Source organism: Hemicordylus capensis, chromosome 2 (genome assembly GCF_027244095.1).
Source record: "Hemicordylus capensis ecotype Gifberg chromosome 2, rHemCap1.1.pri, whole genome shotgun sequence".
NCBI classification, from domain to species: domain Eukaryota; kingdom Metazoa; phylum Chordata; class Lepidosauria; order Squamata; family Cordylidae; genus Hemicordylus; species Hemicordylus capensis.
The window spans coordinates 167,966,464-167,983,146 of record NC_069658.1 but is presented as its reverse complement, the minus strand read 5'-3'; the positions used below and the strand labels follow the sequence as shown (position 1 = coordinate 167,983,146).

The window sequence follows — 16,683 nt, the reverse complement described above, 5'->3', positions numbered from 1 at the left end:
GTATTCTCACTCCAAGAAAAACAGATCCACTTTGCAGTACCTACTCAACCTCCTCACCAGCGCACCACTAAAGAAGGCATTTACCAGTTTACGTTTTCAAACCATGCCCTCGGCATAATTTGAGGGTAGATTTCACAAAGTTCCCATGAAACAGCACCTCTACCCCTGCAGCCAGGGGCAAGTGGAGAATATTAAACTTTATGTCCTACACTGCTCCTTTTATGGAAGGAACAATACGAGAAAAAACACATTCAGATCATTGATAAATTCACAAGTTCTGAAAGAGAACGTGTTGATTTCTTGCTGGAGGATGTGTTTCTGTATATTCGTTATGAAGCAGCCGTTTTTGCTTTATTGTCTTTTAAAATTAGGATGCTACACATCTGGCTAAGTTGTAGTTCCAGGACTAGCTGTCTCTTATTTGAGTTGTACCCATCAGAGCTGTGACTATAGTTAGGTATTTAGGATTATATCTCTTTTTGTTTTCAAACATGTTGTTTAGTTTGTTATGCTTTTTACTGTCTTATGTCTTATCTGTTTTTCTTTAAGCATGATGTATTAGCTATTATGCTTTATGTTGTTTTATTATGTTTTAATTTGTGTATGACTTGTGGTTATATCAATAAACTAACCTACTTACTGAGGAAAGTTCTTAAAATTGTAAGACAACAACAGACCCAATCTGTCAGAGCCTCCCTCAGTAACTAAATCTGGATACATGAGCAAAGCAATGATTCCGTCACTGAGAAACCGGGGGCACGGGGAGAAGATGTTATGTTTTATGATGGCCAAGTAAAAAGAGTTTTGACAGCACATGGAAATTTTCCTCCAGCTAGTTTGGTGGAGGGTGAACCAGACTTTTAGTGCTCTCCAGCTCTCTGAGTAACCGGAGGCAGATGTTTGAAGAAAGGCTAACCTAGGGGCCTGTCCCCTTTCAGGTCAGAAATTGACAAATTAACACAACTCTGAATTTCTTGGGGGGCTTTCACCTCAGATTGTTTTATTAACCGTTGGTATCCTCATATCATAATAAACATCTGGATACCTTTCATGGTGCTAAGAAATATTTTACGTTCTAGAAGCTATTTCTCTTTGAAATGTGTATACACTTCTTATTCTATTCTTATTTTTCTGATTGTCTTTTGCCTGGTACATATTCCCTGAATGTTAACCTCTTTCTGCTTAATTTGAACTTTTTGTTTGTGAAACTTTGTTAATTTATTTTTCATTAAGAATATATGTAAAATTGATTAATAAAAATAAAATAAAAGATGTTTGTGAATTGTCACCTTGTTTCAACTTTACAAGTGTTTCAGTTTTACAACACTCACTGCAAAGGCTCTGCCAGATGGCTGCTGGTGGGTGGGCTAGAGGAGGAAGAGGTGTCAATGTCAGCTCAGGCTCACACTGGCATTGAGGCTGGCAGAGGAGAGCAGGTCTTGTGGGAGCAAGCATGATTTGACCCTCTAGCTAAGCAGGGTCTGCCCTGGTGCATTTGAATGGGAGACCACATGTGAGCACTGTAAGATATTCCCCTCAGGGGATGGAGCCGCACTGGGAAGAGCAGAAGGTTTCAAATTCTCTCTCTGGCACCTCCAAGATAGGACTGAGGGAGACTCCTGCCTGCAACCTTGGAGAAGCTGCTGCCAGTCTGTGTAGACAATACTGTGTAGACAACTGTGTAGACAATACCAATAGTCTGACTCAGTATATGGCAGCTTCCCATGTTCCAATTGTGGAGACAGCTGCTGCTGTATCTGAGAGTACAGAGGGATTGATTAACTTGCCCATCAAGCCACTGCCATCACCACTCCTTCAGCAATTCCTTCTCCTCCAGGCCCAGCTGCTGTGAGGTGACTGTGAGAAGAAAAGAGCCTGGCCTTTCCCAGCCCATATGCTGCTTCCTGCCCCGCACTCCTTTCTTCCCCATCTTGTTTTGCTTGAGAAGGAGATAACAGAGGTGAGTTGCCCAGTTGCAGCCCTTCCTTCCATGGGAAAGCAAGAAAGATCCAAGAAGGAAGGGAAACTCCTGATTCTCCACGGTTTCATGTCTGAGACTGACACTCTAGCTTTGATAGCAGCAAGTGGAAAAAAAGAGGGTATCTTATAGAGGGCCTTGGTATGGGATTTTTTGGGAATCAAACCCACATTTATCACATTGTTTCCTATGGGGAAATAGGTTCCAAGTTAAGGCATTACGTCTTAAGACACAGTTTTCAGAAACCAATTGTGTTGTAAATCTGAGAATTTGTGTTGTAAATTGTAAATTACAATTGTGTTGGAAATCTGAGAGTTTCCTGTATAGCTAAGTTGTATGTTTAAATTGATTTAACATTGGTTTCCTTTTTTGAAAGGGCCCCTGTGGAATTGCAGTGTGAATGCGAGTGTGTTTGTATTTCTGCTGGGCACTAGAGTCAACAACCTCAGCAAATTTCAATGCCCAGCGTTCGGAGGCCAGGGGAAACAGCAGAGGTGACACCTGGACTTCGGGACCAAGATCTAGGGCCTCCACACACCCTGGACCCCCTTCTCCTCCACTTTAGTTTGTCCTGAGTGGTGTGGTTTAAGCCTTCAAGAACCTATGTGTTAAAAAAAGATGCTTAACTTGCAGTGGGGAGCCTCCAAAGGCCTCCGGGCTCCAAGATTACTTAGGTGCATTTCTAGAAGACAGTACAGAAACTTAGTTTCTTCCCTGATGCTCTATTCCCCTCTGCAATTACAACATAAATCATGCGATGTGCTCCTAAAGTGTCTGGACTCATCATTTAGGGAACGACTGGTCTAAGGGCAAAAATGTTAACCCCACTGACCTGTTAGTCCCCATTGAGTTAACTGCTCCTCTTCAATGCCTTCTCTTGCCTGCTTGAATGTGTACTTATCGGAAAGAGCCTGAAAAAAGCAAGACATCACTAAATCACGCACTCTGCTTTCCAGCCGCGCGCTGACTAGCAGACGCTTGCTTCCCGACCCCCCGGAAGGAAAGGAATGGAAAGATTTGAGCCCATTGGTTAGAAGGAACACCACGTTTGTGATTGGCCAGAACGGCAGGGCTCCTCCCTGGGCCACAGTGGCGCTGCGCGCGCCAGTTTTCATCCCTGTAGGCGGCAGCAGCGGTCGATCCCTAGGTTGGTACCGTTCCCGGCTTCTGTTGATGCACCGACTAGTAGTCGGCGACTACATGCTAAAAAACTCGAATGAGTCCTATTGAAGCCAATGAATGTAATGCCCGAGGAGTTAAGGATTGCTCTGTTTTCTCAAGCGCCCAAGATTCCTGCTTCAGTTTGCCAGTTCTATTGACCCCGCTGCTCCTCTGTGACAACAGCAACCCGATACACCCGAAATTGGCGCGGTTATTCCTTTCCATCAACACCGGGCTTAGCCTACTTGTCTCAGGTTCCAGTCCAGTTATTAAAGGCACAAGGGCAGGGGCTGAAAAAGTTAGGATAACTGGGCATCTGCTTGGGTCATTCTGGGCAAACGCAAAACGAGTGTGAGTTTTGCTCTGCCGCTGCCCTTCTGTCTGGTTCAAAAAGCTGCCTCTTCCTCCCACCAGAGCCGGCCGAACTTGACAGCAAATGAATTCCTCCGGAGTTACAGCAGCTTTCTTGTAGGAGCAGCAGCAGCTTTCGTGGAGCTGCATCAGTTGCATCTGGTAGGTTGAGGGTTGGCTCTTCCCTCTGGAGTAGCCTCCCCGCGAAGCATGCGATATCACTCGCGAGTAAGGGGGGCTGCGGTTCTCTGCACCGTCACGCGGCAGTAGTACTTTCCTTCCCAGTACTCATACGCTGCAGCGGGGCGGGGAGATATAAGCGGGGGGCGTCGGCTGCAGAAGGGGCATAGTGTACCAATGGGTGGGCGGGCTGTGTGACTGTGCCCCACATGTTGGATTTTTGAAACAGAAATGGGGCAGCAGATGAGGGGGCAAGGGGTGGGGGGGGCGTCTCTGGAACAGCTCTTGATCCGCTGCAGAAAATCCCTCCATTTCTCTCAGTGCCAACGATTGGAGCGGAACCTTTCAGTCCCTCCAAAGCAAAAGCAGCAGCCCGGCTGTCACTCCTTCACTTCCGCCTCTAGCGGACGCCAAGGCCAAAACTGAGGGCAGGGCAGCCTATTCGGACGCGTTTCTGTCGCGTTCCTCCCGCCGAAGTCTTCTTGGAGCAATGGGGAAAGAGGAGTATTGGCCGCCGCTGCTGGCGCTGCTGACAGGAGCCCCGCTTCTCCTCTTCTATCTGGGCTTCTTACGGCGCTTCTCCGGGGTTTCGGGCACAGCCTTCCAGCGGCGAAAGCCCGGCCAAGTTGAGGCAGCCGGGAGGCCGCCGGCAGATGCGGTGAGTATTGTAACTGCAGAGAGCAGGAGGAGGAAGGTGTACGGGCAGGAGCGGCCGCCAAGGGCGATTGGCGGCCGCCTTCCTTCTGCACAGCCCTGCTGCTGTGCTTAACTTGGAGACCGGCTGGAGTCCGCAGCACCTCCACTGCCCCAGTGAATGTGAAAGGCCGGTTCTTTCCCTCATGACAGCAACTCGACCCACGCCCCCGCTAAGACGATGAAACAGGGGTGCACCGCAACGCCTATGGGCAGAGGTGCCCCCAGGTAACTTTGGAGCCTGGACCTAGAGGTCTTTGGAGCCGCCGGCCCCCCCCCCCCCGGCAATTTAGGCATCATCTCCCTTCTCTCACACACAGTGACACACACAGTATTTTTAACAGGTAAGTTCCTGAGGGCACAAACAGCAACTGAACTCATAGGAATGTAAGCATATAAAACGGGTATATTTCTCCAAACAGGCATTAGCAGAAACATTTCAACAGGCGACTGAACATAGTCCCATCCCACTCCACATATTTCCCCCCACTCCCCCCTCTGTCTGTAAAGCAGAGGTCATACTCGGCCGCCTGGTGCAGCAACTATATGCCCACAACAGACTGAAGAGGATTGGTGGGCCCCCAGGGGTGGAGGCCCTGGACTTTGACCCAGATGTCCAGGGAGGAAAGAGTTCCTCAGCCTGTGGGTTGCACCAACCATGACTTGGTATATGGAGACTGAGGTCAATTTTCAGCACATTAATTGTTGCATTAAAAGTAAGAATATGAATGAAAGTGAGGGAGCAGAGGGTTGGGGAAAAGATGGGAAATAGGGGAGGGATCAGTAGGTTCTGGCCCAGGGGTAGATCCAGCAACGTGGTGGTGGAGCACCAAAGCACTCAACCACCCAACAGAGGTGCTCTTACCTCTGGACTTCTGGGCCGAAGTCCCGGGATTCTACACCACCTTGGGGCCCCCCAAATCCTTCTCAGTCAATGATGGTGTTAAAATGTGTTTAAAAAAATACTGTGCCCTAGGTGCACCTCTGCTAGCCAATTGCATTGAGTAGCTGCTGCTCAGCAGGACAGACCAAGAGCTCTTAGTGGCTCCTGCTGTTGCTGCAGGCTGCAGCATGTTCCTACCTGCGGGTCAGCAAAAGTGTCCCCGAGGGTCAGATCCAGACCCCGGGCATTATGTTGTGCAGGCCTCCTATAAAACCTTTATATTACTTCAAAATGACATCATCATCATGATAAAGAAGGTGGGAGGTTATCATCAGTAGCTATTCTTTCTTTTGTTCCCCCCAATATTCTCTACACTTATCTTCCCAGTTTCTCTTTTCATTTTGAAAAAGAACCTAATAGTGATTGCACTTTAAAACTCGTGGCTTGCATGTGTTGCTGATACTGAGCAAGTTCTTTAAAAAGGAAAATGCAACCAACCCCAAGTTGCAGAGAAGCAGTTAATTTAGGGTGTTTCCCCAGCTCACAGAATTCAGGAAGAAGCCTGAGATCTTTGTTCTTGATCTAGTCCTCTTCCAATGCTAATTCAGCCTGCAAAGCAGTTCCACTTCCACTTTATCTTATTACATCCTGCATACTGTGTCCCCCTGCCCTAATTATCTAGCAACATCTTGTTGCCCACTCCCTGTGCTTAACATCCTGCCTAAAAAAAAGTTCAAAGATCTGTTTTGAGAATGAAAGTGAAATATTCCTTTTTACAATACCCTGAGCAATTTTTAGCACAAAGATAATACACTATATGTAGCAGCATAATTTAAATAAAAATCCAGCACAAAGTCTTTAAACATAAGTCTAACTTCAGAAAATTAACTCTCATACTTCAGTATTTGTTTGATTTCGGCAAGACTCCACCTGTACCAAAAAAGAAAACTGGGCCATGTTAATTTGTAGGTGTGGGCAAATGTAACATGTATGCATTAATTATGTAAATGTGTGTTTGTGTAAAACCTGTAATACGATTATATAAAAACTACTTAGCCCATATACAATCAAGTCAAGCTATCTTAAACCTGCTTAACTGGCAATATTTTAAGTACACGTTTAGGCACTATGCTAAGTGTGGGTGTGGCTGATGTGTCCCATTAATATGGCGGGTCTACTCAAGAGTAATATAGTTTGAATGTCACCTGCTGTGTCTCAGAGCTTTGCTAAACAGACCCCTGAGTTTTCTGACTGTCTCTAGAGGTCAAGGATTAGGAAGTAAGTAATGGCTGCAGAGTAATAAAAAGATAGTCAAAGGACAAAGGAATCACCTTTTAAAAAACACAAATATGCTTTTTGTTGGGATTTGCTAGATAGGCGTTGTCTCTGCCCTTGTCTAGGGGCATACTTGTCTATATGTGTTGTGTCTGTGTTCAGGCTTGGGAGTGGAGTCTACGTTTCTGTTAGCCTTCTTACTTGCCTGAATGCAAACTGAGACGTCCTGAATGCAAACTGAGAGGTTCTCCCTCTCTCTGCATAAGAGACTGTAAGCTGGTTTATTCTTTTCTTAGCCTATGTTTTAGTTAGTAATATCAAACTCTTGTTTCTCAGTTAAAGTTGCTTCCTGTACAGCTACTTATAGTGGATAAATAACTTTTCTGCAACACCTTTCCTGTTATTTCTTTGTATACCTGTTCTTACTCAGAAACAAGCCCAGTTCAATGGGATTACTCTCACTTGCACACAGGATTGTTGCCTTAGTTTGTGTTAAAAACAACAGTGAGGCAGAAGAGCAGCTGCTTGGCATTTAACATAAGAACAGCCCTGCTGGATCAGGCCCATCCAGTCCAGCATCCTGTTTCCCACAGTGGCCCTCCAGATGCCTCTGAGAAGTCCACAGGCAAGAGGTGAGGGCATGCCCTCTCTCCTGCTGTTGCACCCCTGCAACTGGTACTCAGAGGCATCCTGTCTTTGAGGCTGGAGGTGGTCTGTAGCCTTCTGACTGGTAGATAGACTGGTAGCAGTTGATCTACTTCTCCTCCATTTTCAGGTAGGGAGAGAGGAGACACTGAGAAAGGTAGTGCTAGGTGCACTGGGCAGGGAGGTTACCTCTCTTCCCCTTCGGGAGACTCAGGCATGTGCTTTCCCATTCGCTTAGAGTCTCCAACGTGGCTCAGTCTCTTTCTCCCCAACTCCTCTGATTATCATTGCTGATTTTGGGCTTTGCCCCAATGTCTGGATGGTCTGGAGAGGGGGATGTGAGGCATGATGATGGGGTAGAGGACAGGAGAGCACAAGCTCCAGTGTGTGACTATCACTCTGGGGAAAGGGCCACAGCGACACTCTGCTGGGATCTGGCTCAACTATACTTCTGCTTTTGTCAGGCTCAGTTAATAACATAGCAACTATATTTTGGATAAACTGAAGTTAGGGTTGCCATATTCTGGCTTCCCAAATCCGGGTGCCTAATTTTCATATCATGTAAATTGGCTTGAAAATAATTTTTGAGCAGAATAGTGACTGCACGTTTTGCTCCAAAACTCTGCTTCTACAAGGTTTGTCGAGCTTTTGACAAAGTTCCTCATCAAAGACTCCTGAAGAAACTTAGCAGTCATGGGATAAGGGGACATCCACATGTGTGGATTGCTAACTGGTTGAAGGACAGGAAACAGAGGGTAGGTATAAATGGAGAGTTTTCACAATTGAGAAGTGAGGTCTAGCCCTTAAGAAGTAAGGAGAAGTAAGAAGTGTTACTTCACAATGGAGAAGTAAGAAGTGGGGTCCCCCAGGGATCTGTACTGGGACCAGCACTTTTAAATTTATTAATAAATGATCTAGAAATAGGGGTAAACAATGAGGTGGCCAGATTTGCAGATTATACCAAATAAAATCCAAAATGGATTGTGAGGAGCTCCAAAAGGATCTCTCCAAACTGGGTGAGTGGGTGACAAAATGGCAAATGCAGTTCTATGTTGGCAAGTGTGAAGTGATGCACATTGGGACGAAAAACCTCAACTTCAAGTATACGGTGATGGGATCTTTGCTGTCGGTGACTGACCAGGAGAGGATCTTGGGGTCGTGGTGGACAGTGTGTTGAAACTGTTGACTAAATGTGTGGCAGCTGTGAAAAAAGGCCACATCCATGCTAGGGATCATTAGGAAGGGGATTGAAAATAAAACTGCTAATATTATAATGCCCTTTTACAAAACTATAGTGTGGCCAAACCTGGAGTACTGCATACAATTCTGGTCACCACATCTAAAAAAGAACATTATAGAACTGGAAAAAGTGCAAAAGAGGGCAACCAAGATGATCAGGGGCCTAGAACACCTTCCTTATGAGGCAAGGCTACAACACCTGGGGCTATTTATTTTAGAAAAATGACGACTTCAGGGAGATATGATAGAGGTCTATAAAATCATGCATGGTGTGGAAAGAGTAGATAGAGAGAAATTCTTCTCCCTCTCACATAACACTAGAACCAGGGGTCATCCCATGAAATTGATTGCCAGGAAATTTAGGACCAGCAAATGGAAACAACACATAATCAACTTGTGAAATTTTCTGCCACAAGATATGGTGACAGCCCTCAACCTGGATGGCTTTAAGAGGGGTTTGGATAACTTCATGGAGGAGAGGTCTATCAACGGCTACTAGTCAGAGGGCTATAGGCCACCTCCAGCCTCAAAGGCAGGATGCCTCTGAGTACCATTTGCAGGGGGGTAACAGCAGGAATGAGGGCATGCCCTCAACTCCTGCCTGTAGGCTTCCAGCAGCATCTGGTGGGCCACTGTGTGGAACAGGATGCTGAACTAGATGGGCCTTGGGTCTGATCCAGCAGGGCTGTTCTTCAGGGCTAGAGCTTAGGTTTTTTTTTTTAAAATGAAAGCTGAAATCCTGGTGAATCCAGATAGGCTAAGTAATCTGGGTGAGATGCTTAAAATCCGGGTGAAACCCAGAGTTCCGGGGGGCATGGCAACTCTAACTATAGTTCTCATGAAGGATTCAGAGGTAGACTGTGTGTATAGTATATTGTAGCAATCTAGTCTGGAGTTTACCAGAGCACTGGCTTATCAGTGTTCAGAGGAGTCCCAGCTGGTGTACTTGGGTATCCAATGATAACAGTAGATTTATAAGCACCCCTAGACTGTACACGTGACCCTTTAAGGGAGAGCATAACCCCATCCAGAGCAGGATGAACAGTACTGAGATGGTCAGAAGAGCCACTCACCAAGAGTACCTCTGTTCTGTCTGGATTAAGCTTCAGTTCATCGAAGCCCATGCAGTCAGAAGTGATATCATGATGGCCAGCAGCCTGATTCTACAGTCCTGTTCACAAACTGTTCTGTTTCTCTCTTTCTCCAGTGGAATCCCAGATTATCTGGCTTCTCTCTACGGCTGTTTGTGCACTTGGCCAACACTGTGAGTATCCAATCACTCCAACTTAGGTAATCAAAAGCACATGTTATCCATGCACTGTCTTCTCATACTCCGAAGTTTGTACCTTGTGGGTAGCCTGATCTGTCAAGGCCATCTGTTCCTGCAGGGTGTGATGGAATGGGGATAATGAAGCGTCTTGAGGCACCTGAAACTGTGTAAAGGAACAAAAAAAACCCCACCCCAAAACAAAAAACCAGCAACTTCTTTCCCTGGACTTGTGCTCAGGCTATCTTCCTTACTAGGGAAAACCAAAAGAGAGCAGGACTTGAGTGGCAAAGGAAGAATATTTTCTAATCTCTTTCCACTTGCACCCCCACTGCCATCTTTAATCAAAAAACAACACATTGAATCAATTCATGCTTTTTCAGGCAGTTTCATAACTGCCATATATTTGATTATCTAGTTCAGTCTGTGTCCATGTGTGAAGAACTGCATTGTTTGGAGGTTTTTCCTCAGAAAAACAGAATGATCAGCTATCAACCACCATCCATTTCTGCATATCTCAGTTATTTATAGTAGTAATTGCAGAAGTAAGACTGTGCTTGGTGCCCGCCACTCCCACAGACACATTTGTGAGACAGACCTACACTTGAATCCCTTTGGTCACCTGAAGTGGACAAGTGTAGCTTGGCAGGTTGTGCCATCTGCTGGCAGGGTTTTCCTGTTCACCTAATGGTTCAGGGAATTTCTTCCAACAATCTTACTTGGTACCAAACTAAAGGCCAAACTGTGCATTACATCAAGCACATCATTGGAACAATTAACTTTTCTGTAAATAGGAGCCACAGGAAGTGGAACTTGGATTGGGTCTATGGTGTGTGTGGGGAGCTATGTATGAACTCCTGTCAGAACTTTTAAAAGTCATGTGTAGAGTGCACCTCTTTTGTAGATAGGGCAAGTTGACAAAAATCAAGACATTAAAATAAAAAGCTTAGGACATAGGTTTTAGGGTGTGTTTATGCTACTGTTTCATTACTGCCCATTCCCTGGATTTCTAACTTCTTTAAACTGTTCATACTGTTCCCTGAGGTGTTTGGGTCAAATCAGGACTAAATCTGAGCTGATTGCTATCAGCTCTTCAAGGCTATGCCCTTCACCTGTTATTCAGGTGGGTTGTCAACTTTTGTGTTTTTAAAGGACCTTGTTTGTTTCTCTGCTCAAATATTTGTTCGAATCTTTTTTTAAAAAACAATTACCCGTTAAAAGCTGCTCCAGAAAGTGGGGAAGTGGCTTTGTGACTGGCAGAAGGGCTGGCCAATCAATGCTGTGCAAAGCTGGCTTCTGCTGAAAAATAAGTTTCCCATTATTTCAGTTTTGGAGAGAAGATGGTACAGGTACCTAAAATGCAATAGATCCACTCTAAAATTCTGTACATTTGTATGTAGCCCAAGCAAAAATCAACAGAAGCTCTACTAGAATTGCAAACCTTTTTGCTATTGTCTTTCCCTTATAGGCTTTTGGTCAGCTTTGTTTAGTGCCACTTTTAATGCGGTGAGTATTTTTATTTTAGTCAAATATTATATCAGATTATAGCAGATCTGAACTGTGGTGTGCCAGAGGGAATGTCTATATCAGGGCTGCTTAACTTTGACCATACTGCACATGTTGGCCTACAACTTCCATAATCCTTTGCTATTGGCTACTGTGGCTTGAGATTATGGGAGTTGTAGTCCAAAAACAGCTGGGCAGGCCTGGTCTGTATTATAGGTCTGCAGTCCTTCGAAGAAGCGGAGCCATTTTGTTGTTTTTGTCTTTTATCAAAATATTTCTGGAGCGCGCACACACACACGACTAATCGATATTACTCATGACTGACAAAAGAGAGAGAAATATGTGGGGGGATCAAATGTAGCTCACGATAAGCCTCTTCTAATTCTGTTTGTTGCTCTTACCAAAACAGTTTAACTTTGTAATTATTCTTGTATCTCAACCCCTTTCTGTGAAATTTCTGCTCTTGGACTTCTTTAGAGTGATTCTTAGTGTTTGGTGAATATGCTGTGTTTTTTTATTTTCAGACAGGATTCAAGACTCACATCTTTCATTTGGATTCTTTGTTTTTTATTACATTCATGTTAGAAAATGCTTGCCCACAAAACTATGTTGAACCAAGACTGAGAGAAGCCCAAATGTATATTTCTTCAGTTAACTGTGTCCAGTAGACATTTCCAAATGTCAGATATAATTTGGTGGTCTTTCCTAAGACTCCTGGACTTTGGAGATTTGCCAAAGGCCACATCTAAAAGTAGCATGGAAGAAGTGGTTCATCTCTCCTGGCATTCCCATTTGATATAACTCTTATTGCCAGCTTTGCTACGCAGTTTTTGGATGCTGGTGTTCATCTTCCCCATCCGATTCTCCTGCTGGGATGAAGTGATGAAGCAAGGATGAATGGCCTCTTTAAGTTTGCCTTGTTTGGCCCTGTAATAGTGCTCCTAGCAATGCCTGGCACAGGTTATTGACTCCCAAAGGTCTGGGTATGAATAGAAGCATCACCATACCCCATAGTGGTTGATGTCTGAGCAAGATGAAATGGAGACGTTGAGGAACAAGCCAAGTGAGATATTCATGATCATACTCTGGTGCTTTTTGGTTTATAGCGTTACCTTCTTACCAGCCTGTCTGAAATTTTTTAAAAATATTATTGTATTGTTTTAAGAAAGATATAAACAAAGAGAAGTAAAAAACAGAAAAGAAACAAGAAAGAAGAAACAGGATAATCAAACCTAGCAATTACAATGATTCTCAATATAGTCTATATACGTCGACCTGAATTCCTTCAGCCAACATGTCTCTTCCCCCACCCCACCCCACCCCCCAACACACATTATTGAGTACAGAACTGAAACAGCAATGATATTCTTAGGTCTGAAATTCTTAAGGCATCCTTATTTCTGAAACTCTTTTATCTTGTATATCAAGCAGGCAAAGTGAGCTTTCTGCAACAGCATCATCATGAGGCTATGCATTCTAGCATTAGTGAGGGTTGTTTTTTGTGTGCGTGTGTTGACAAAACTGTGAATTGAATGGAAAACTTCCAAAATCCACAAATGAGAATACATGACACACATTAAGCTATGCAGTCATGCAAGTTGAACAATCCGTCTTTTGTGCCCGGATTAGCTTGTTGTGCATTTGGATTTGTTTTTTGCATGAGTGAAACAGAGGCCATCTTCTGGAGGATGGTGGTATTGTGCAAGATAGAGACTGGATATTGGAAGGGGAAGGGATTCACTTGTTACTCTAGAGTCCCTGTAGTCAAATGATGCCTTGAAGCATCCTCCCAGGTTGTTCTTTCCTGATCTTGCTAAGTGGTATGGCTTTTGGGTCCTACTTTTTGGCAGTCTGTAGCCCTAGTAAGTACTTGTGTAAAAAAAAAAAAGTTATCTGATAAAATTGTTTCACTTCTGCAAAAATGTCTGCATTGACAGGATCCATATTAGTGAAGGAAACTGCAGGTAACAGAGAAAACTGGTAACATTCTGAATTGGTGTTGGGCAGAAATGCCTTATTTGTATGCCTCTTGCAACACTTTCTTCCTTTCTCATGCTTATTCAGTGTCATGTGCTTCTTTGCAGGCTCAACAACTTAATTGTCTTGCGCTACCTTGACATCACTGAAGATCCCACATTCATGCCAGTGGTTGCTGACGAAAGAAAAAAGTGTGGACATGTGACTAGTGTTCTTCATCAGCTGGTGGAAGCAAGGCAAGTAGGTGATGGGAAGAGATTGAAAAATCTGGCTGCACCAACTGACTCTGAAGAGCAAATAGCCAGAGAAAGTTGAGTGTGAAAGAGAGAGAAATCTTTCCTCAGGCTGTGGAAGAAAGCATAGATATACTACGAAACCCGATTGTTTGTTTTTGTGATCAGAGGCAAGTTGAGGATGTTATGCCCTATATTCTGCATTGCCCTTTCTATGCTGAAATAAGAGGGGAAATTTTGGGCCAGCTAATTAGCAATTTTTTAGGTTCTGAAATAGCATGTGTGAGCTTTCTTTTGTCTGATACAGTAACTTATGTGAGCTTCCAGACTGCTCTGTTTGTTTGAGCTGCTGCCAATCTAGTATCTGATAAACAATAAGTTGTTCTAGTAAGAACTAATAAGCCTACTTTCCTTTCACTGTCTCTACAACTGGACTAAATTTGGTTCAGATCAAGGTCCACAAGATAGATCTCTTGCACCTCAAATGTTCATGCGTCCACCAACTTGGATCGAGGTAGATGACGACATTACAAACTACACCATTGAGGTGTCCCTGTGTGTCACTCACTACAACTTTACCAAATTTGGTTCAAATCGGTTAGACAGTCCTCAGGTTAGTGCACTTGAGTCTCAAAAGTTCACACATCCACCATCTTGGATTGGGGTGGATGACATCACCACAAACTACCCCATTGGGACATCCCTATGTGTCCATACATCTGTAGCAAATTTGGTTCAAATTGGTTAGACTGTAAGTTAGTGCACTTCTGCCTCAAATGTTTGTGTCCGCCATCTTGATTTGGGTTGAATGCCATCATCACAATCTATGCTGTTGAAGTATCCCTACAGCTGTAGCAAATTTGGTTCAAATTGGTTAAGCGGTTCACAAGTTAGCCCACTTGCGCCTCAAAAGTTTATGCATCTGCCATCTTGGATTGGGGTGCATGACATTATCTCAAACTATGCCAATGAGGTGTCGCTTTGTGTCCCTACAACTGTACCTGATTTGATTCATATTGGTCCAGGCGTTGCAAAGTGTACACACAGAATGCCGGATGATCTCATAAGCCTACTGGAAAGTAGGCTAAAAATGATGTAAATGAAAGCTATAGATATGAAACTCTTTAAGTTCTTGTACTGTATATTAATGTATTTAATTTTATTTATTTATTTTTACGTTTATATCCTGCTCTTTCTCCAAGGAGCCCAGAGCAGTGTACATGGTTATGTTTACTGATATGAGGTGTGGTATTTTTAATTTGTTGTTTGTTTATACTTTATTGTAATAGCCTATGGCTACACAATGAAATGATTTATCTGTCTATCTACTGGGAAACAAGAAAAGGTCAGGGGGATTTGGTAGTCTCCTAACATGTCCACTATTTATTTTCAAACAGTGTTTCTCAAACTCTGGAATTCCTCAAAGAGAAGATCAGTCATCATTGTAGATAAGCTATAGACTTGGGGGAACCAAACAGGCAGGGCAACGGGCACTGTTCAGTAGAAATGTTTGGGCACTGGGCGCTTCTCAGGTTGCATGGGGACCTTTTCAGGTGCCATAGCTTCTGAGGTTTGTTACCACACTTTCTCAGACCTGTGTCTTATACATATGTGCATCCAACTTTTGTGGGTCACTATATTTAAAGTTAAGGGAAATTATTAATCTTGATGCTAGCAGAAACCCTTTCCCTACCTCAGCCAACTCTGCTACTCAGGGAAGCAAGCAACTACCCATTCAGTAGAGTGAGCCCAGAATTATTAGCACCAAGACCTGAATAACTCTGTATCAGGTGCAGACAGTGCAGTGTCTCCCAAAGAGTGTACCCATTGATAATCATACATGGAGAGGAGGTACCCATGGATAATGATTCATCTTAGGATTCAATATAGGGATTTGTGGGGATGGGGTTTATGAGAGTGAGGATGAAGTTTATGCCGTAGGGTTGCACGTTTTGTATTTTTTCTGGTTTGATTTGTACCTAATCCAAATCAACCCCATTTTGTATTTTGTCCGAAATTAAGCCTTCCGAATCACCTCAGTTTTGTTTTGTATCCAAATTAATCCGAATCCGAATTAATTTGGATTAAAAAATGGGTCACATGGCCAAAAGAGTGGGTGGGGGTTGTGGTGCCCAATGAGTGGAAGCTACCACAAAAATTTCAAAGGAATTGGGCAAACGGTTGATATTTGGTGAATTTTTGAAGTTTGCGCGTCTTTCAGATTGTCCTCGTAGGGTATAATGGAGGTTTCAGGAAGAAATCACAAAAATCAACCCTTTGATCAATTCCTTTGAAATCTGGGTGGTGGCAGGCACCCCTTGGGGCACCCACTGTTTTGCCCCAGCAGACCCCTTTCTGCCCCAAATCTGCCCCAAAGACACTCCAACATTGACAATTCCTAAGAAAGCAGCCCTTAGGCCAATTCCATGGGAGTCTGAGTTGTGGCAGGCCCCCCTTGGGGCACTTCCACCCAACCCACTGTTCTGCCCCAGCAGACCCCTTTCTACCCCAAAGACACTCCAACTTCGACAATTCCTAAGAAAGCAGCCTTTAGGCCAATTCCATGGGAGTCTGGGTTGTGGCAGGCAATTAGAGAACTTAGTTATGTGAAATTACATAGCAACTGGGCAGGGGCCGAAGTATGGAACTGATTGGGTCTTCAACCTAAATTAGAAGATTTTTCAAGATCTCTCCAGAAAATTGAGTGTAACACCCAAACTGACATTTCGTATTAAATATTATATTTGTAGGGCTGTTCCTTTGAGTCCATTGGCCTCGAACATCTGGTAGCCCCACTTGTAAGTGCAGAAACTGAATACCTGCTTGGAATTAAGCTCATCAGAGCTCAGAAATTAAAATATTATTGGGTGCACTCTGAGCTGGTCCAATTGTAAAAGAAGAGCTACTTCCCAGTGTGTTATTAATAACCCAGCAAATGTATGCTTTTTTTTTTTTTTGCTTTAAGCAAGCATAATAGCTTGTGTCTCCCATATACCTTGAAAGAGACTTGCAGAGAGGTGTTCTTGCTGGAATTTTGTTTTCTGCAAGGGCTTAAATATTTTAAATGCAAATAGGACAGGGCATGTGGAATCTTAATAATTACACACAAAATAATAAAGAGGGAGAAAAGGGGCGGGGAGGAGAGGAAGTCTTGCACTCTCAGCAGCCCAGACAGAGTTGACAATGGATTGGCTACTCTCATCTTAATCATTTCATTCTCAGCACACAATTGCATAACAATACAGTGCATTTCTCTTAACTAGATATCATTCATTGCTGAAAAGAATGTATTCAG

At 43.9% G+C, this 16,683-nt stretch overlaps 2 protein-coding genes across 8 annotated transcripts in view; one reads left to right on the top strand and one right to left on the bottom strand.

Moving 5' to 3' along the window:
- Positions 1 to 2,990, bottom strand: part of CHD1L (chromodomain helicase DNA binding protein 1 like) — a 46,476-nt gene extending 43,486 nt beyond the window's left edge. The window contains exon 1 of one of the 2 annotated variants that reach the window (XR_008315082.1): positions 2,811 to 2,990. Coding sequence is in view for 1 of the 2 variants with exons in the window: in XM_053289975.1 (XP_053145950.1) it covers positions 2,811 to 2,907 (97 nt within the window). In the remaining variant the exon portion in view is untranslated. The remainder of the gene's footprint in view (positions 1 to 2,810) is intronic. The other variant, XM_053289975.1, reaches the window with a different exon arrangement.
- A 44-nt stretch (positions 2,991 to 3,034) lies between these two features.
- LOC128342566 (uncharacterized) overlaps positions 3,035 to 16,683 on the top strand; it is a 51,261-nt gene continuing 37,612 nt past the window's right edge. The window contains exons 1-5 of one of the 6 annotated variants that reach the window (XM_053289982.1): positions 3,035 to 3,125; positions 3,554 to 3,652; positions 9,624 to 9,669; positions 11,141 to 11,178; positions 13,263 to 13,391. In XM_053289982.1, coding sequence (XP_053145957.1) covers positions 11,174 to 11,178; positions 13,263 to 13,391 — 134 coding nt within the window. In that variant the 5' untranslated portion in view covers positions 3,035 to 3,125; positions 3,554 to 3,652; positions 9,624 to 9,669; positions 11,141 to 11,173. Of the gene's footprint in view, positions 3,126 to 3,148; positions 3,394 to 3,553; positions 3,653 to 3,928; positions 4,329 to 9,612; positions 9,670 to 11,140; positions 11,179 to 13,262; positions 13,392 to 16,683 lie in introns of those variants that run through there. The other 5 variants (XM_053289977.1, XM_053289980.1, XM_053289978.1 and 2 more) reach the window with 5 other exon arrangements.